This window comes from Pelmatolapia mariae, linkage group LG15, assembly GCF_036321145.2.
Source record: "Pelmatolapia mariae isolate MD_Pm_ZW linkage group LG15, Pm_UMD_F_2, whole genome shotgun sequence".
In the NCBI taxonomy this organism is placed as follows: Eukaryota; Metazoa; Chordata; class Actinopteri; order Cichliformes; family Cichlidae; genus Pelmatolapia; species Pelmatolapia mariae.
The window spans coordinates 19025809-19046781 of record NC_086240.1 but is presented as its reverse complement, the minus strand read 5'-3'; the positions used below and the strand labels follow the sequence as shown (position 1 = coordinate 19046781).

Sequence of the window (20973 nt, the reverse complement as noted above, 5' to 3'; positions counted from 1 at the left end):
GGCACTGCGTAAGAAAGCCACCATTAATTACAGAGAAGCTGTTACTTTCCTCGCTTGTACACACTGTACTTGTGTGCAATCACAGCACAAGAAAAACAAAATGTTCTCAGAGGAAATCCCGTCTCCCTGATTCCTGACATCAACACAGACCCGTTAAATACTAAGAAACATTCAGAATCACATGACGAAGACAATTTAGTCCGCATGGGCTTCCACAGGGCAGCTGTCCAGACCACACAGTCCACGCTACACCGCATCTTTGTTGATGAGCAACACAACACTGCTGATATCTGTTAAACTTGACGGGCAAGTCCAGATTTACAGAAATGTGCTGGAAAGCAACCAGTAAAAGGGCCGAAGTGATCATTTTCTTCTCACGCCTCTCTTTTTTGACAAGCACACAGAGAAGAACATGAACATGATATTTACGAGCTCATTAGGAGAGGTTTGATTCCCATTTGAGACACGAGTCAAAGAGTGTGAAACTGCAATAAATGTCCAAAGATTTAATCTGTAATCGCACTTAACTGTAAAAGATGAGAGCTGTAAAGACTGAAATGATCCAGTTATTAGTGAGACTTTGATGATAATCTAGAAGTAAACCAACTGTCAGTTCATCACAGGTCACTGAAGCCCCCCTCACTCAGAAGCATAGAGCATTTGGACTATTGTTTAAGTCAGTCTGCTAAGTCAGAACCCAAAGTGTGGAGCTACTGCCTGATAAATTTAATCTGTTTACATCTTTGTTTAATAATTTACAGGCTTTTTTTTTTAATAAAATGGGAAGAATATGGGAAAATGGGAAAAAAAAAAAATCTCATTCTGCAGTAAAGCCTACAGGAACATGCAAAGATAAAAGTAATAAAACTGTAGGCTACCACAAAAAAAAAGAAAAAAGAAAAAAAAAGAAAGGTTCTCTTACGTCCCATTATGTCACTATGTCAGTGCGAGTGGCTAATTGTATAATTAATACAGAACAATGCTGAATCACAGGTGAGACGAGTAGCTTTCCACAGACCAGCCCTGGGACCAGAGGAGGATGGATGGGGGAGGGAGCCACACAGAGGAAAGATAATTGTTTACTAGAGGCCTATGCAGCCGTCTCCTAGCAACAGCTCTGACACGCTCCGTATCAGGTGTGGTTAACCATGGCAGCCTGCATTAGCCTCTCTCTCTCTGTGCGTGTGTGTGTGTGTGTGTGTCTCATGTCGAAAAAAAATATATAGCTGCCGCCTCAGCCAGAGAGGGGAGGAAGGAGGAAAGACCTACATTACATGAGCCAAAGTGCATCACTAAAGCACTGAAAAGCTCTGCTTCCTTCTCATATTCAGATGCATCAATAAGAGTCCTTGTCTGCTTGTCTGCGAAATGCGATGATACTCAAGAACATTTTCCGCTGCTCAAGCTCAAATTTGCTGATGTTTATAAGACATAAAATAAAAATTAAGAGTTCTATGTTAGAAGGTTTTGTCTGCTACAGAGTTTTACTCTCGTAACGGGTCAGGAGCAAATAGATCACATGTTATAGGTGATATGTAGTGTTGGATATGCATATATATTGCTAGATGCAGCATCCAACCACTTCACTTCCTTCTCCCATTCATCATGCAAGTACTTCACACTTGTCAAATGTGTGCACAGCATACTTTAACACAATTACTACCTAGTATCCCAGAATGCGCATCTTTATCCGAGGATGTATAATTCACAACTTGATACGAGCACAAGGATTGAGTCGGGGACTGTGTCCTTGACCATCTTCTTGGAGTTAGTCGAGTTTTTGTACTTTTATTCTCAACAGCAGCATGAAACAGGAATTCCAATAATTTATGTTTGCTCCAGAAAAGAGTTATGTAAAATAAAATTTAGCAGGCCAAGTTAAGATGTCATTTAATTGTGAATGAAATCTGCTCACAGGTGAAATAATCAGCCGCATGAGACCAACTCCACATTAAGGGAGTGCGTGAGTGGAAGAACAAATAAACCAACCTGTAGCACACTCACTATCCCGTCATCATAGATGGGTCAGAGTGTTTAAAAACTCTTTATTCTAGGAAACAAACTATTTTAAGAAATATGTAGTTTAAGCATTTTAATTATGCTGATGCGCGGTGTAGATCCCAGTAGAGTTTAAACTACCTCCCTACATCCATTTACTAGCAGAGTGAGGATGGAGGCTTGATACATGTCAAAGCCTGGAGCCGATAGAGTTACAGGCAGGATCACATCAAACGGACGTCCGGCTGATGTCACTTGAGGGCGGGGAGGATGAGAGAAAGATAGGAAAAGAAATTCCACCGGCAATTTCATTAGTGTTCAAATGGAAGTAAGACGTGGCTCTCTCTTTCACTTGCTCTCCAGAAGTGCGCACGCAGCATGAGCCAACAAAAAGGAAACTCAATAAGAGTGGCCAAACAAGGCCGTAACTTGGTCAGCTCATCTGCGAGCTGGAGCATGTGAATCTTCATTGCATAAGGTCCATGGTCTTTATTAAACATGAACACTGTTTTTATTTTAATGAGCAAATAGGCTTATTTTTAATCTTTCTAAGGCCAAGATTAAGAAAATCAGTGATTAACCTAGTCTGCCCCAAATAATGGAAATGCAGGGAAATGACTAGCCTAACCCTGATTTAACCATCATTGAGTCTGTTCCTTTTTTCCCCCTTGGCCCAGTCTGCGCATAATCCACTGGGACCCAAGTCAAGAACCTCCAATCAGAGCAGCTCCATCACCGTAATGTTCAGTAATTTACAGACAAGATGGGTGATAGTAGCCAAACACAAAGCAATGTCTAACGAGATGTGGTAGATTTCGTTTCCAGGTTGGACAAATGAAACCAATTCGGTGCATTCTGAATTCTATGTGGAAAAACCTGCATTGTATTTGAAGGCCACCAGATGGCGATGGCTGCGATTATATAAATAAATAAATAAATAAATAAATAAATAAATAAATAAATAAATAAATAAATAAATAAATAAGACGGATATAGATTTCTATGGGAAACAAATTTTTATCCATCAATCCTTTTTCTGACGCTGGCTTGCAGAGGCAGCAGCCTAAGCAGAGAAGCTGAGACCTCCCTGTCCCTCGTCCTCCAGCTTATTCAAGTGAACATGGAAGTGGTGTTCCCAGGCCAGCCAAAAGATGCAAGCGTGTCCTGGGTCTACCCCGAGGCCTTATTCTGGTAGGACATGCTTAGAACACCTCATGCAGGAGGCGCTCATCCTGGTCAAATGCCTGAACCACCTCAGCTGGGTCTTTTTGATGTGGAGTTGCAGCAGCTCTACGCAGAGTCCCTCTGAAGGCCATTATATTTTATTGACAGGACAGACTGAAACGCTAGGACGGCTCCTGTGTTGCCTACTAACATTATGAGATTGAATGTTAGCATTGGGAACACAGTTGATTTTTTAGCTGGAATGCCAGCTATCTCAAACAAAATAGCAATATTTCCTAAGAAATATAATATTTTAAGAAGATGTTGCATTGAAACTAATTCCCCCTCGAATTCTTTGGACAGATCTTGTCTATGGACAGTTCCTTCACTAAATTTAAAGGATTTCCTCCCTTTGTCTAAAAAGCTGGACAGTATCACTTGGATATTGGTTTTACTGCCTTTCCTATCCGCAAGTTAGGGTGGACACATCGCAGCAGTTGTACTAGTCGCAATCTTCCATGTGCTGTTTTTTTGCGTGCTTATGGACATCTTTCTTCTTCAGCATGTAAGGACAGACTGGAACACTTGTAGACATATGCTGCCCCCTTCAGTTCCAGAAGAATTGTAGTGGCAGATATGCTGCACACGGTACCCACGGTAATGAAGAAAAACACAAGTACCATCGTGTTGTCAGAATATCTGAATCAAAAGTTCTAAGTACTGGTTCTGGTGACATCCTAATTACAATATGAATGTCGGTCTAACAAAAAGATTTAAAGCCACGAGAGTATAAGCAGTAAATTTAGGACTGAAGAAAGAGAGAGAGAGAAGAAAAAAAGTGGAGGCTGAGCTCAGAGGTGGCATCACTAATCAGTCTTTTTACTGGCATGCTGTCAAGAGAACAACAAGATAGAGAATCACTGGGAGAATTCCAAAGAATGGATAAAAATCAGCCATTAGCAGCTGAATCATACTGGTGTGATGATAGAAGAACAGAAGAAACAAGAAGCTATGATGTATAGAGCCACTATTTCTGTGGAGACAATCGTCTCCAGGAATACATGATGACCTTTTTTGTTACAGCCTGAGTGCTCTACACAAGACTGAGATTAAATGTTCACTTTCAGATTTAGCTGAAGAGCAATTTGAGAAAACTATGGCATCAACTGGAATTCTCACAACTCAGGATTTCGGGTCAATTTGAGAAGTCAATGCTTAGGTGAATAGTTTAATTGAAACTTAAGTGTTTTTAGCAGCAACACAACCATTATTCGATCGATCTAAATTACACACAGACTTGCATAGCCAAGATCCTAGGATTCAAATTTCCGCTTTCATAAGAAAGTGTAAGACTAGTTAAGTGTATGTTTAAGTATGAACAAGAACATTTATTATCATCAAAAAAGGCAACCTGAGCAGAATTTGTACTGTTGACATCAACATCTGATAAGGATCAAAATTGGGAGCAGGAATAAAATCATTCATTCTGCTCAAGCCTGATTCAAGATGACAGAAGAGTCCAGCCCTCGCTGGTTTTCATGTGGCTCGAAATGGGCAGTTGACCAGATGACACAGCCAATAGTACACTGCATCTTTGTTTCTTCAGTGAGGAAAGAAACAAGGCCACAGCCAGTGACCCCGAAGACTTGTTGTGACATCTGGCACTGGAATACAGCGACGTTATCAGCCGGGCACTTAACAGAAGTACGACACACCAGAACAGCCCTCTTCACCTCTGCCTCAAGTTGTTGAGATCCTCAGTGGTTCATATTTTATGAGATATGAACCATGTAGTTAGTCCATATGAAGTCTGAGTTGGACTCGAAGGAATACTCGACTGAGATGAAATATAACTTGATGGTGAATATATATTGCTAGACATTGACTTTTTTTGTCTTTTAGCCTTTTATCAAGTCATTTTGGACACAGCAGACTGCCTCAGTTTGAGGAAAGATTTCAGGCATTTTAAGTCGTTAATAAATATGGTGCTCCATCCTTTTCAAAGGATCAAAGGCAATTAACATAGCTTTTGGGCTATTTACACAAAAGCTGTTGATTATCCCGGAATCCTTTCCATGGTACAGAAAAATCCCTTTGTCGGATCAATTCAAATGAAGAACACCTCCAGGTACCCGAGTGGGCAATTAAGGTTCCCAAGGGGCCACATGAGAAAACGGGCCCTTATTGTTGAACTCACAGTGAGCAGAGACTTCAACAATAAGCTGAACTCACTGCTCACTGTTAATTTTATCTCTTCAGAAGCTTACTGGTGCAGTCCTCCACAACAGGCCCATTTTCTCAGGTTAATATGGGAAAATTAATTGCCCACTCCTGCTCCAGGTGGTAGATGTATTATCATTCAGGTCCACTAGCATGAGGTGCAAACCAGTAATTGGCGCCAGGAACAGAATAAAATGTCTATAAAACACGCCAAGAATGATCCAAGGAATACAACATCACCTCTACAACACTGGGCAGGGAGTCTAACATATACCAATTCGTAGCTTCCAACCAGCTGTCACTGGCTTGCTGATGTTTAAGCAATGATGTGACAGAAGACAGGTAAAGACCGATGAACTCAAGTGTAGAGCACAACGTTTTGCTCAGATTCAGTGAAAAGTTAAGAAAAAAAACAAACAAAAAAACAAAAACAAAAATTGGAAATGAATATTTTAATTTATGATTACGTTAATTTGCCCAATCACATTACAGCTCCTAATGGCTTTAATTCCTTAACAGTTAATAGGATGTCTCCCAGCCTCTTGAATGAAAGCTAAACATCTCCACTTAAACTGAATATTTATTGCACAAATAATCATTGTGGTGGCATACTCTCAAAATTATACCTTTGTATCCAAATACTTCTAGACATTATTTCCTCTGAACCTAAAAAGTAAGTAAATGCAGCTGTTATTTCACTATTGGTCAACCACTTGTACTTTAAAGAGTAGATTTTTAACTCAAGTTCACTTAGTTTATCATCATAAAACCTGAAAGCACTCAGTTAGGAAACTGCTGCTGATTTTGTCATCCATCCTTTGATTACTTTTCTCAGCTGCAGTTCAAAAGACAGCACACACATCCTGGTCTAAACAGCAGCCAATAATGTGCAGTACAGTTCCTTTGACACAAAACATCCCCCTAAAGACTTTTTAACGTCTACTCCAACTGTGTCAGACGTCTGCGTTCGCATATTGAGCTCCACTGGCTACTTAATAGTAAAGAACACCTTTAGGTGTTCGAGGCTGTGTGAAAACAGTGCTTGACATTAGAGTGTCCAAAGAAAAGCACTCATTATCATAAAAACCTCAAACAGTAAAATTGATCCTTTATCAGCTATCAGTCATCTGGAGGGAAATGAGGTTAACTGGCCTGGAAGGACCACAAGGGGCCACCTGGCAAGCACAGCATGAGAGGAGGCTCCTGGGTGCTGAAGCGGGGCGGAGAGTTGTCAAAACCAGCCAGAAGTGCACACCGAGCTACTACCCAAAGGCATCATTCACTCCAACTGAACGCATATTTCAAACCTGGAGCATAATGTAACACATTCATTATTGTATTACAGAATTCATCCAACCAGCACCTACAACCAGGCTTCATCCCCTCACTCTCCTACACCTGTAAAACTTGGCTGTTGAATGTTGCTATGTGTGAAAGTAGGAGTTTCCACTCCCATACACCAACAATCACCCCACAAAACTACGAGTAGCAAACAATAAGGTTCAACCTTTAAGTTAACGAGCTAAGGCTCAATAAATTGATTTGACTTTAAAACCAGCAATTTGCTGATGTAAAAAGCATTGCCGTAACCATTTCTCCATAAAAGCAGAAACACTCCCCATCCGCCACGATCTACATATCAAAGCATTTCAGAGTAATCACCCCATCACGGCCTTGACAGGTGCAAGCTGGTGGCCTGGAACAAAGCCAATCCTCATATATCAGGGCAACTTTAAAAGATGACCCAGTTGACACTGCGAAACACTGTAACTGCAATTGGATCCTTGTGAAGCATGCAATCATTTAGCCCCGATGTGTGTCAGTTCTCATAAGGACAGGATGCTGCTAAGCACCCCCTTTAATGAGGTCTAGCTTCTCTGTAATAAGGCAGAGAGGAGGTGGGAGATGCTACAAAATCATTTTGGATCACTGCTTTAAATCTATTCCAACTGCGACTCCTTTACAGGTTCTTGCCTCCAGTCTTAACAGTATAAAGGAGAATCGCTTCAATTTGAGCCGCAACAAGCAATTGTTGATATAGCTGCTCAAAAGTTAAAGGTAATCTGCAATCGTTTTCATAATGGGTCAGAAATTTTACTCACTTTCAAATAGAAAAAAACAAAAACAAAGCAAAACCCACTTAGGGGGTTTCAGCTTCTGATGTGTTGCTCAGACCTTTGAGAAATAAGCTCTAGATGAAATGATCAACAAAATAACTGACTGTCAACCAAATTTGGAAGCAACTGTTAGCTGTAGTATTTTATTTTTATTTTATTTTATTTTATTTTTTTTAAAGCTGGTGGATCTTATTTTGAAAATATGAACTTTTCTCCAGGTAGGTGCTACTGGGGAAAACCTCATTTATGCAGAATACGAGAGCGTTTTCTACCCACGAGTTTCTGCAGGTGTGTGCTTGTGCGCGCGTGTGTGCCCGCGGGTACATGTAACAAGGAGGGGGGGGGAAAAAACCCCAAACCCGCCCTACATTTTAAACCGGGTTCAAAATGATGCACTGTCTGAAGAAAGGGTGAAGAAAGGCTTAACTGGAGCAAGAGAAATCACTCACCGGCCAAGCAAACTGAAAGGGGATCACAACCCTGCCAGCATCGTCGACTTTATTCGGGTTATTGTTGGCCCCCTTAAGAGAAAACGTATTTCCACCGACAACTTGCGTAGATTCAGCTCCGAACGTGCAGGAGCCAGTGGTGGCCACCTCCATCTGATATTCCTTCAGGCACACTTTGAAGTAAGTGTCGCACTCGTCTCGAGTGCAGCTCAGGTCCTGGGAGCTCCGGGGACCGTCGCAGCACTCCCCGTCCGCCAACTCGCCGTTTACATTCTCCACGGAGATCAGCTGCAGCTCGAAATAGCCGGTTGACTGGGACACCTACAACCAACGTATAAACATTTTTTTTTAAATAGAGAGAACTACATGTAGGCTCTTGTGGAGAAATTACAGCATAATTTATACATCTTAATCTGGTGCGTAAAAAAATAATATGGAAGTGGCAAATCTGAGTCTTACTCTCCATTTAAAACGGTATAGAGGTTTTGGAGATTGGGTGGATGTGCCACAATATTTTTCTGCATCATGAATGGAGCACGTGAACAGCGTACAGTTTGCATGCTGGGATTTTAGACAATCAGGTTACTCTCAGACGGGAGCGAATTAACCGCTGCAGCAGCCAATTGATGCAATCCAACTTACAACTTGTTTGGTTCAGGCCTAATTCTCTCCCCTCAAGAAGATGAAGAAATTCACATAAAGGAGTCAGCATTAAACCAAAATGGAGAGTAGCCTGTATCAATTCCTTACACTTGTCATGGTAACACGATCACATGCTCCACAACTGACGGCTACGTAATTCAATTATCGATTAATGTGACGCGAATATGCGTCGCCGGAGAGCCAACGCATCTCCCCACGCCCACCAACTTTTTAATTTTAAACATTTTTTTTTTAAATTATGCGGAGCAGAATTAAATATGAGTAATAAATAAATTATTTTTTAAAAACACCCTCTTACCTCCGTCCATAACGTCAACAGCAGGCACACTATTGGGAAGCAATTCCTAATCCTGGTGAGATTCCACATGCCTCCGACTAATTAGAGTGATATGTGTGGAGGTGGGGAGGGGGGGACGATTAAAAAAAAAAGACAAACAGCCGCGGACCCGGCGACTAGTTCCTCCTCTCCATACATGCAAAGATGGAATATTCACACGCGTGTCGTCTCCAACGTGTACGTCCAGATTTCACCGAGGCATTACATGCGTGTGTGTGAACAGGCGGCGGATTGCAGGCGCAGTGATGGTCCATGTACAGCAGCGTCCCTCCGTCAAATCTCTCCACACAGCAACTGAGATGTTTCGTTGCCACAGCCTGAGGAGAGGATGTCTGCTTTGATTGGCAGCTCCGCAAACCACTTACAAATTGGCCTGCGGGCAGTCTCTGAGCCAACCGGATTAAGGGGCGGACAATAGTATAATAACCCCCGCTTCAATCCTCCTCCACCTCCTCCTCCTCCCAAAACTTGAATTGTACTGCCTTTCTGTTGAGCTTCATTTAGACAAACCGCATTACAGCGTGCAAACAAAGCAGGGGTCGACTTTAATTAAACGCAGCCGCAAAGATATTATAATGAGCATGGCCATTAGCCTATGTCAAATTAGGAACTTATCGGCGCTGCTGTGCTTTTAATTACAGCCTTAATTAGGCCCAGAGACAAATTTGGATGGGTGTTTAAATGAAGTGACGCCCGATGGCAGAAGGCACATTTAAAAAAACCCCGATTTGCTCCTAAAGTTAAAAATAAAAAATAAAGCCCTACAAGTGTGCTAAATGTTTGACGTTAATCTGCGGGGATTACTTGATTAATTTACAGTACAGGTTCATTTTCTTTTCACGTGGTTGCTTTTGATTCTGTCTAATAATGCTTAAAATTGTTGCCACTAACACCGTTATTGGAGTGATATGGAGAAATAAAGAGGTGTTAATGTATTTAATCTAATCATAAACATTTCTGGAGCATTAACTGCGATTAAAGGTAAAAAATAAAAAAATAAAAAAAAAGAGGAAGGAAAAAAAATACTCCATACAACGCAACACTTTTCAGTCCACGAATTGCAGTTTAGAGCGCCCTCTACTGTCTATGCAACACTCGTCAACTTTAAAAATATGAAATCATGTTCGAATTTTTCCAGTATTTTTTAGGTGTTGCGTGGATCTTAAGTTAAAAACACAAACCTACTGTTGGTGCAGCATTTCCCATCATACATTTTCTCTTGTTTCCTTTGCTTCTCTGTCATCTGCTGCATCTCATTCCTATTTGATTTGACCACATAAATCCACAACAAAACCTCTGCCTTATTGACTTAAAGAGCTGCCTTGTCCTCAGCTCATTCCACTGCCTTTATACTCCACGAGGAGTGGAGGTGACCCCCTCTCGAAGAACGCAACAACAGCAGCAAGCCGTTTGGTCATTTAAAATGACTCCTCTCAGATTGTACACAGAGGCATACATGCTCACAGAAACAGATGTTTGGGATACCTGCATCACCTGACAGCGCACTCAGGTGATCTGGTCCTCCCTGACAGATGGTCAGTCCTTATCAGTGTTTTTCCATGCTTTATAAGCCCATTATAAGCACAGCAATAATCATTTCTCAAAGCATGTTCAAGCTCTTTTGATATTTCTTTCTTCCTGCATTGAAGAAGTGAATTAAGGTAACTTCTAATAGGCAAGCTGCAACTAGCGGCTGCTCACTCCGAAACCTAAAGCATCTGCCGTGAAAAAGGCTGCTGTGAAAAGGCTCCCTCTTTAACCATTCCAGTTATTCACCCACAACTAAGAATGAATTCTCCTTTAATCTAATGCTAATTTACACTTTTACAACTTCCTCATCTTCGACCCGATTGAGCCAGAGTGTCCACATATTGTTTTTCTTCAGTACTATGAACCACACCTTAGCATGAGCGTGATTTTGTAGGTTAAAGCTCCCGATATCCAGTAGTTTAGCAGCCCCTTTATTTGTTATTTTGCTAAATACAATAATCATGTAAGGTTTTAAATAAGATATGCACTCATATTAACAGGACTGGATGTTTTTGACTGCAACATTAACTGCATGGGTCATAGATGGGAGGTATTTAAAGAAAACTAACATCTCTGTTTCAAGCCTAACATTGCTCCTTTAAACAATGGCAGTATTGACTGCCACGAGTACCCAGATAAACTGGCCAAAAACTATGACAACAATTCTACGGGCTCAGGTAGACATTTACCACGCTACCAGGATAAGCTGCCACTCAAAATGTACGTGACAGCAGCCTTCAGCCTCCTTTCATGTCACTGTCTCCTCCTCATCAGGCGCCTGCCAACCTGTCAGATAGGCCTTGAAGGAGGCCGCCGATATCCTAAGCCACCGCAGTCGCTTTGACTGGAACATTTCACACGCTGTCACAAGTACATGTTAGTGCCTTAAGTTGGATAAGTAAATAGTCTTGGGTGGCAAAGGAACAATGTGTAAGAGTGTGCATGTTCCATGCTGGGAGAAAGATAATGGTTCAGCTTGTGGTCAGCCCAAAAAATGTGATGCAGGGTCAAAATAGAGTATTTAAACTTTTGGTTGCTTAAAAATTCTTGTGCTGTACCCTAAACCTAATGACCCAATGTCTGCACTGTTTAGAAGGAATCATGAGAGTGGTATTTGTGGCTTTGGGATATTTTGCCAATGAAGCAAACACAAATGTTCCCCTCTGGGATCCATAAATTTTCAAACTACAGCCAATAATTTTCTTTTTTACTGAATACTGGAGCTAACGACCTGCCCGGGATGCACCGTGCTCTCATTCTCTGACAGCTGGCATAGGTTCAAGTCAGCCCCATGACCCTAGGTAAGCAGAGGAAGATGTATGGATGAAAGGACCGTTGCTACTGGTCTTATTGGTTTTTGGTGTTGCTAAACTAAGGCAGTGACCAGCATGTTTGCATTGCTATTAGGATGCTGGTGTTAATGTTTAGCAGAGAGCCCTAGAGTAAAGCCTAAGAGATAGATGTGGCTTTAGATTTACCTGTTAAAGTCCTCTATATATGAAGGTTATTCATAACCAATCTCTTGCATTAAAAGCATATATTAAAAATGCTTTTATTCCCATATTCAGCACTTCAATAGCCAGACCTGTTTTCATGTCACAGTAGAAATGCGTCTGTGAAAGCATTTAGACGTTTATGATTCACTAATATGAGTCTTTCCATTAAATGTGTGACTAATGCAATTTGTTCAGCATATCTTTAAGCTCAAGGATTCTTAATACATTTAGTTTTTTTTATAAAATTGATCAAAAAGGGGGGGAAAAAACCCGCATTCTGAATTGAATCCCAACAAGAGAAAATAAATCAATAAATTTAAGATTCATGGAGCCTCGCTCTATCACATCAGTCACGGATAACATCTATAATGTTATAAAAGACTAATATTAGCACCAAACTGATGAATTCTAACACCTACCGAGGACCTGAGGCGGTGTGTGTGCCTACCGTGTCTTCCTGTTTGCATACACCACATGCATGTGTGTGAGGCGCAGGGAGAGGAGTGTGTGTGCAGGAGGAGAAAGGATTATGAGTGGGAGCGCTGTGGGGGGTTTGCCAGCCTCCAGGGGGGAGGTGAAGTGGATTTCTTCTCTCATCCATTTTTCATGGCTTTTCTCCTTTCAGATCTCCAGTCTCTGTACATACGGCTGACGGGTCGATTCTCTTTTATCTTTAAGCATCTTTCGGGGACTCTGTGTGTGTGCGGTGGTGGTGTTTGGCGGGGGTGGTGGAGGTGGCTTGGGTCAAGGTTGAGGCGTGCTGTTTTTCATCAAGCTCTAATGGCTACGAAGATGATGATGATTTGCTGATGTCTTCGGATTTTTAATAGAGGTGGGTAGCTTCATTACCTTGGTCGGAGGAGAGTGAATTCCAAATACTTAGTGAGGTCTGTGATTTCTACAGTGCAGATGGCTGCATCTCAGAGGAATATTATACAGGCCGGTCCACATGGACCATAAACACTACTATTTAATAGCAGTTTATTTCCCTTGTGGATTTATTCAAGCTCATGTCTTTAAAAGGGACTTTGAATGATTAAAGACCTCCGTTTGTGACCTCTAGAGTTCAGCCTTCACTGACCAAACTTGTTTCGTGGCCACAACCTTTCCCCCTTGACCTACTTAACTGGCATCAATAACTGCAATATTCCTATTTAGAGAGGCAGTTTAGGTTCAGAACGTAAGGATCACTTTGATGGCTTTGTCCTTTCTGGTTTTCAAGGTCTTTTGTTTTTTGTTTTTTATTGTTGTTTTATCTACTGTAGTTTTGATAGTTTCATTATTATCTGTGAAATAATGACTTATTTTCTTTTTGATCTAATCTATGCTTTATACCACTACATGCATGTCAGAAAAGGCTGAAGAATTGTAGCTGCTCCAAAGCAAACTAACCTGACCTGGTAAAAGACATTTTGCCGACCATATAGTGTATATTTTTGTAGTCTGTGTAAGTCAGGTTTCTCGATTTCAGTATCTCTGAAGTGACCTTTAATGTGGCCACCTTCAGTTGCTGCTTGGCTGTGAGTCATTCTGCCTTCAGTTTCATCTGCACTGTACACAGCTTATATCAACAGTCACATCATCAGCATCATGACTTATTTCTCTTCCTATCTCTGTGGTACTACATAATCTTGATTTCATCAGTCCAAAGACTTTTTTTCCAGAACTGTGCTGGCTCTTTCAGATTTGTCTTCTGTCAAAATCTACTCTGGTCTTTTTGTTCTTCAGCGGAAACATAGGTTTACACCTTGCAGTCAAAGCCTCTGCATTTCCATTCATGAAGGCGTCTCTTTAGACTACCTCCTCGAAGGTGTACTTCATTTAATTAGATGTTGTGAGACTGTTTTTCCTTAACCATGGATTCACTGCCATTCACTTTCAGGTCTAAGTGTTATAATCAGGGTACTAAAAGGTCTTTTAGGCCTTCTAGTGTTGCAGAGTTGGTCAGTGCATTTAGTCTTTTAAAGAAAGTACCAGGTTGTTGATTTTGCCACTCCAAAGGTTTTTGATGGCTACTTTATTTAGCTTTTCATCTTAATGATAACCTTCTTGGATTGCACTGACATCTCAGTGAAATTCAACACCTTGGATTAACTTTAGATATTAAGTCTGCTTCATTTGTCATGAAATAACAGGAACAAGCCTCACCTGGCCATAAATGTACTTGTCAGCCAAATGTCCAATATGAGTCTGAGCATCTGAAAATGGAGGATTGTGTATAAAAATGGCTGTAATGGCTGTAAGTAGATGTAAAAGCTCTTGAATTAACAATAACATATCGACTGCTTGTTTTAAAACCGACGGTGGTGCTCCAAGAACCATATGCTCCTTTCTTTCTTCATATGCATAGTACTTTGAACCAAATAGGCTTATTATGTGTCATATGAATGCAGGGGAAGTTTATCATACAGAACATACTGTATCAGTAAGATCAGTGTTATTCATTTTGCCTATCACTGGTTATAGTGTTGTAGCTGATCGGTGTGTGCAGTAGCACAAGCATAAATGATGGTTGAATTCAAGTGAGGGCATTATCTGAATTATCTGCACTTTTAAGAGGTCATTTTAAGAAGGTAGCATTTGTCAGTGGAGATAAAAGAACTCATTCGCTTACAGAAGTAATGTTATCATACCTTCCCACAGCACCCAAATGAAAAAAAGGTGTTTTAGGTACAGTTTATCTGCTTATATCAGCTGAAAGAACATCTCACCCGTAGTTTAAACTTTCAAGATAGGAACGGGGAAACTACCGTATCCACTGTACCAAAGCTAGCTGAGAAATCCAGCTTTTCCAGCACACTTGTGTTCAAAGAACATATTGCCAAATGCTTGTGAGTTCAGCCTTGAAAATAAACTATCTTGACATGTACAACGTTATCAGCGCTCAGGCTTACATAGTACCAGTATAAGTGATCACGTATAGTATGAGCTGTGTCACAACAACATAAAACTCAATAATGTTCTAAGAATACAAATAAATACGACCATCCTAGTTTGTGACCTAGATTTTCATTATCTATTAGAAAATCAGCAAATTGTAATTAAAAACTAAGCACACAGGTGTAATCAAGAGGGCGTGCTGAAGTTTAAACTGTACACTGGAATGAGCAAGAATGGTGATTAAAGTGACTCTGAAGGTGCCATGGTTGATGGTGATCGACTGGGATTTCCCCCGCACATCCATCGCTAGGGTTTACAGGGAATAAGTAACTTTCAGCTACTCTCAAGGGGTTGTCACAGGGTAGCGTATTTCATTTTGCAGATTTTTGTACTTAATGGCCCTCCTGACGCAATCTCTGAGGGAACCGTCTATCTTCTCAGGCTCTAAGTGGAGTCCTTTTACTTCTCAGACAAATATATAAACCACTACGCTATGGAGCGGTCTAAAAAAGCAAAAATAATCAATGAGTGGCAGTTCAACAGGTGAGGTTAGAGGAGACTGACCAGGCTACTTTCAGCTGATAGGAAGGCAAACTCAAATAACTCTTTTCATTCAAGGTATGCAGAAGAGCATCTCTGAACACATAACATGTTAAGCCTTGAAGCAGATCTACAACAGCAGCAAAAGACTAGACTGGATGCCAGCTAAAAACAGGAAACTAAAGCTACAGTTCAAATGGGCTCTCTAAACTTGCATAATGAGAGATTGGAAAGACATTGCCTGGTCTGATGAGTCTCAGTTTCTTCTGCGACATTTGAATGGTAGGGTCTGAATTTGGCATGAACAGCACGAAAGGATGGATCCATCCTGTCTTATTTCAATGGTGCACGCTGGTGCTGGTGGATAGTACAGTGTACCCATCTTCTCTTAGCTGCTTCCAGCAGCATAACACATCTTTTCACAAAGCTCAAATCATCTCGAATTAGTGTCTTGAACATGACGATGAGTTCGTTGTACTCAAACGGCCTCTGTAGTTACCTAACCCAGTAGAGCCCCTTTGGGATGTGGTGGAACGGGAGATTTACATCGTGGATGTGCAGCTGACAAATAGAAACTGCAGAAACTGTGTGATGCTCACATGTCAGTGCAGACCTAAATCCCTGAGGATGTTTCCTTCTCAAGGAGAGGTTCAGGTAAGGTAGGTCGAAAGGAAAAAGTGGATTGAACCTGGCATTAGCAAGGATGAGCTATTCATTTTAAAAAGGCTAGTAAATCTTTAATGATTTGGGACTACTTGTCTACTTGAATGATATTTAATATCCCCAAAAGTCTGCCACCCTATCCTGAGGCTAACTCTAAACTATCCACGTTTACATGTTAACAATATGTGACACCTGCTGACCAGTGTGTCCAGTGTAACAATAGCCTACATAACACCTACTGACCAAAGATATCGTATGGCAAATGGAGGAAATTATGGCTCTTGACGGTTGTTGCTTCTTTTTTTTTTTGATGTTGCAGAGCTGAGATAAGCATTGCCAGGAGAAAGCGTCTGAAGACACTGCACTAACCTTTCCTAAACAAACAGAAGTGAGGACAACGCCAAGCATGTTTGCCAAAGGAAACTCTCCAGAGCCTGACTGACGAGTTAGCAGACAAAATAAGCTCTGCAACCTTGAGGCAGTTTTTTTTATAGTACACTTAAACCAACCGATATATTAATTTTAGCTCACTTCAACTTCACTTCAGTGAAAATAATTTCTTAATTTGCAACAGACAGTCCAGGACTAGAAAGCTTTGTGCAGCTATTTGAAATATGACAGTTGGATTTGAAAGTCATAGTATGCATATGTTGAACCTTGGCATACAGACAGTTTCAAAAAAAAGGAAGTAGTTTGCAGGGATTTGCAGTTTTAAGTACTGTTAACAGCAGTTTATGTAGCCTACAGTTGAACTGGATCTTCCATTAGAACTACTTAGACACCAAGCTAATTTGATACTTGACGTTTTCCATATCAAATCAAATGACTTAAGAAATACAAACTTAGTATACATTTTTCATACATGGCTACCAGATTAAATGTTTTGTGTCATTTCTGAAGCATGAATCGGTATGAGGTCAAAGAAGCTTTGTGCCTTAGTGACCTTAAGTTCCCAGTTTTTTTCCCGTAATTCCCCATGGCTGAGTAAGCCATCAAGTGTGTGGAAAGGGTGCATTTCCGCTGCGATAAAAGCGCACGTTTAGCCACCGCTGACACGAAGGCGTACCTCTTTCACACCCTTATGTTCTGCTCCAGTGACAGTACCGCATGCATTTCTGTGTTCTCTTACAGAGAGCTCACATTTCCAAGCCCATGCTGGCTTGTTTGACATATTTACTGTTTAAAGAATTGGAAAAGTGACAGACATTTCCAAACTAACTGGAAAAGCATAGTTGGACTACAGTAACACCGGACGAACAGGGAAACAGTCCACACCAGCTAAGATATGAGCAAGCACACACTTTTGTGAATGGTTTACAAAGGAAACGCCTGTGTTCATGATGTTAACCAGTTGTGCAAGTTAATCTCATTGCATAATGTATGCCTCAATTTGCTTGGTCATGTTTGACAACATGAACAAGCAACTTAACCTTGACACACTTCTTAGCTGCTTCCAAGAAACTTAATTTAATCTTTTAGTTATTAAAACATTTGGCAAGTCTAAAACAGATCGAAGCTCCCTTTTATTTAGTGTTTTTTCAGCAAGGTAACCACCGTCAACAATGAGTGAGATTTTGAAAAGAAAAAGCTGCAGGGGTTTAGTCCTTAATACCTCTGAACCTAAATTATTGTCTCTTTCACTTCCCCTGTACTGAGAGATAAGATATGATGCTCAGATTATCTAAATACTGCTGGTTAAAAGGCCAAAGTGAAATATGGTATGTTGTTCAGATTCCTTATTGTCAGTGTTAACATAGCAGATAACATTTTCCTATTTGACTCCTTCCAGGTATGGAGGTACTAGAAGCAGAGGTTCGCTTTAACCCATCCTAGCTGGGAAATCCCAGAGCCTTGTAAATTTACCTCACTGATAAGGCCAGTACACGTGCACAAGAACTCAACAGACTGCAAAAAAGAGCAGTTAATCATTTATGGCCTGCTTGATATTATCTCTCTAAAGTTGAAACAGGTTATGGGTATTCACCTGGTCCCTATGGAAGTCTGTTTATCACTTTGGACCATGCAGTTCCTCTTCTGCTGTTCCTCAAAGCACAATGGCATGTTAATCCAGGGTTATGACCTAACTGTTTAAGAGCTAAGGGCAGAAGGGCAGGACATCTTGAAGTGATTTCATTTGTACCTGATATATCATAGACCCCTTGATCCAATCAGAAAATTCATTGATGTTTTCAGGGTAAATATAAAGAGCTTTCGGAATTTTAATAGGATGACAATGAGAACAGAAACCAACTCTTTTACATTTTTTCGATTATTTAACAGGAGCAATATGAAACCTCCAGAAAATGTAGAGTACACATAATTCCAAAAAAGTTGATTCTGTTCATCTAGATGTAGCGTTTTCAGTGGGGCAAACATTTCGTCACTCGTCAAAGTGACTTCTCCAGCCAAGACTGTCCTCAGCTGAAGATGTCTGAACATGTGTACTTATGACAGTCCAAATTTTCCCACTAGGCTCTTAGAAAATGTAGCAGATGAGGCAGTTTAACCAGTGTATCTTATCAGCTGGGAATATGATTGTAATTCTACCCACTAAGTACAGAATTTAGCCCTTCAGTTTAAAAAAAAAAAACCCCAACAGAATACAAAAATCTACAGGTTAGGAGAATTGCTGTGCACAAAGGCATACTGAAGATTTGTATTGATTGATATAAGGTTGAAGATCTTATCAGCATACAGATGGAGAGTGTGTCAGAATTCTGGCTTGGTGCATCTCAGTGTATCCTCTACCTGCAGTGGTAGTTATTGGATCTGGACTTTCTTTCAAAGGGCTTGTTTTAGATCCCACCTGTGAATGGACTGTATTCAGAAAAAGAGGAGTGGTAATCCATCTGCTGTGGAAACACACACACACACACAAACACATCCAGATGGTCTCTGGAGAACAGAGACATCCCATGCATCCAGTTACAACATGAAAGCAGCAGGGACGCAACATAAGGACTGATGCATCCACCCATCCCCTCCACCCTCGCCTAAGATGGTGTTGAGGATACGATTGCTGATCATGTGCACAGTGTCTGTAAGAATAGAGGCTTCATTGGGGAGCCACTCAGCTGACTCAAATATCAGATTCAGCTTCTCTAGTGATCTAAAGATGGTGAAAACAACTTAAAAATACATAGATAACAGTATCTTAAGGTATATTTTAGTCTCTGTGATTTAACTGTCTTTCAACTCACTCATCAACCATATGTCCAAAATCAAACAGCATGACAAACAGAGTGTTTTTGCACATCGGGGTTACATTTGTCTGCTGGACTCTAAATGAATGCAAACTCTGTTAAATAGACTGTCACATGCTCCCCATGTCATCCAAATATACAAAAGTTGCCTCTGCATTTTAGTTTTTACTTTTTCTTTCCTCCAGCGAGAGGGTCAGTGGCCAGCTTAGGTATTTCTATGTGTGGTTTGCATGGGTGGGTTCTTTCCAGCTTCCACCCAAAATCTTAGGACATGGAGGTTAGGTTAAATGGTGATTAGTGAATGGCTCAACAATAGACTGGAGGCCTGTCCATGGTATTCCCTGCCTCACCCTATGAAAGCTGGCATAGGCTGGCCCACCCAATTCCTTGGATACAGTAGGTGAAAGAAAATAATAAAAACAACCTACTTTCCCTGCCAAGAAATGAAACATCTATGTCCCTCTACTCGAAGTAGTCTTTAATATATTTTAATACATCACTGAAGGATATGTAAACCACTCTTTTGTAATCTGTAGAAAACTGCCTACCAATCCTGCAAACAGATGAAACATCTCATTTTGTCTGTGTTTAAAAGGTCAAAGAAATTCTTGCCACTAACTCTGTTGTGTGTCTGTGTGTGCTTTCTGCAGGAGTTGCGTTACCAGAGAAGCAAGTTTTGATGCTAAAATGGGAGGGAGTGTGACTTGTTGCGATTTTGTTTCCAGGCAACATGCATTGAAGAAAGCCAGAGAAAAGAAAATAATACTCCAAATGAAAGTGATAGAGAGTTGTGACTGGATAACACCTTAGACTGATGAACTTTTGACTCTGAGGGAAAGTCATTTTTGTCTTTGTAACAATGCTTCCATAAGAAAGACAATGTTCTTCCTGTTTCCTTACACACCTCTGCTGAGCCACCTCAGATAAAATCACCACGGGCAAAATGAGAAAAAAAAAAAAAGAGCCTGTTTTCATTTCTGGGAAGAAAAAGAAATCATGATGAATTTACACTTGCTCAGGCTTATCTTTACAGGCGGATTCTTTGCATAAATGTGTTGTCTCATTTCCTGATTCACATCTAGTTGTGTCTTATCGGGATGCCTTTTTTTTTTTTTTTCCAAGAGGGATGATTCATATCACAGGGCCCCATAAAGGCCACTGACAGCTTTATATAAGCAGGCACGGAGAAGTTATGTAGATTTTATGGTAACCACAGAAAAAGCAGATCTTTTGCTTTACTATGGAAGTGAATGGAACTGTCTGATGCAAACAATACATTTTGGGTAACAGATTAGACTCTCAGTGACATTCATAAGCAGTTGCATCAACAAAATTTAGTGACAACACATTTGAGACTTTGAATGTGACACGGTTGTTGGTGCCAAATGGGCTGATCTAATTTACCGGGATATTCCCAAAATTTACCGGAATATTCCCATCTCTAGGTTTTTACAGAGAAAACTACTTGGTGAGTTTTCTGAGTGATGCCAAAGGTCAGAGGAGGTCAGAGGAGAATGGTCAGACTGCTTAAAGTTGATAGGAAGGCAACAGTAACTCAAATATATTATGTCTTGTTACAGCCAAGGTATGCAGACGAAAATCTCTAAATGCACAACACGTCTGACCTTGAAGTAGTTGGGCTGCAGCAGCAGACAACCACACTGGGTGGCAACCCTGTCGACTAAGAACAGGAAACTGAGGCTAAAGTTCACC

The 20973-nt window shown here is 40.8% G+C and overlaps 1 protein-coding gene and 1 long non-coding RNA gene across 3 annotated transcripts in view; one reads left to right on the top strand and one right to left on the bottom strand.

Moving 5' to 3' along the window:
• The window catches only part of jag2b (jagged canonical Notch ligand 2b), a 45449-nt gene extending 36223 nt beyond the window's left edge, over positions 1 to 9226 (bottom strand). For both annotated transcript variants that reach the window (XM_063495681.1, XM_063495682.1), the window contains exons 1-2: positions 8910 to 9226; positions 7949 to 8269 (exon numbers count right to left, since the gene is read on the bottom strand). In XM_063495681.1, coding sequence (XP_063351751.1) covers positions 7949 to 8269; positions 8910 to 8978 — 390 coding nt within the window. In that variant the 5' untranslated portion in view covers positions 8979 to 9226. The remainder of the gene's footprint in view (positions 1 to 7948; positions 8270 to 8909) is intronic.
• Positions 9227 to 12609: 3383 nt separating this feature from the next.
• Positions 12610 to 20057, top strand: LOC134643420 (uncharacterized). Its single transcript, XR_010096369.1, has 2 exons — positions 12610 to 12806; positions 19911 to 20057. It is a non-coding gene; the product is annotated as an uncharacterized LOC134643420 (long non-coding RNA).
• The last annotated feature ends 916 nt before the right edge of the window (positions 20058 to 20973 follow it).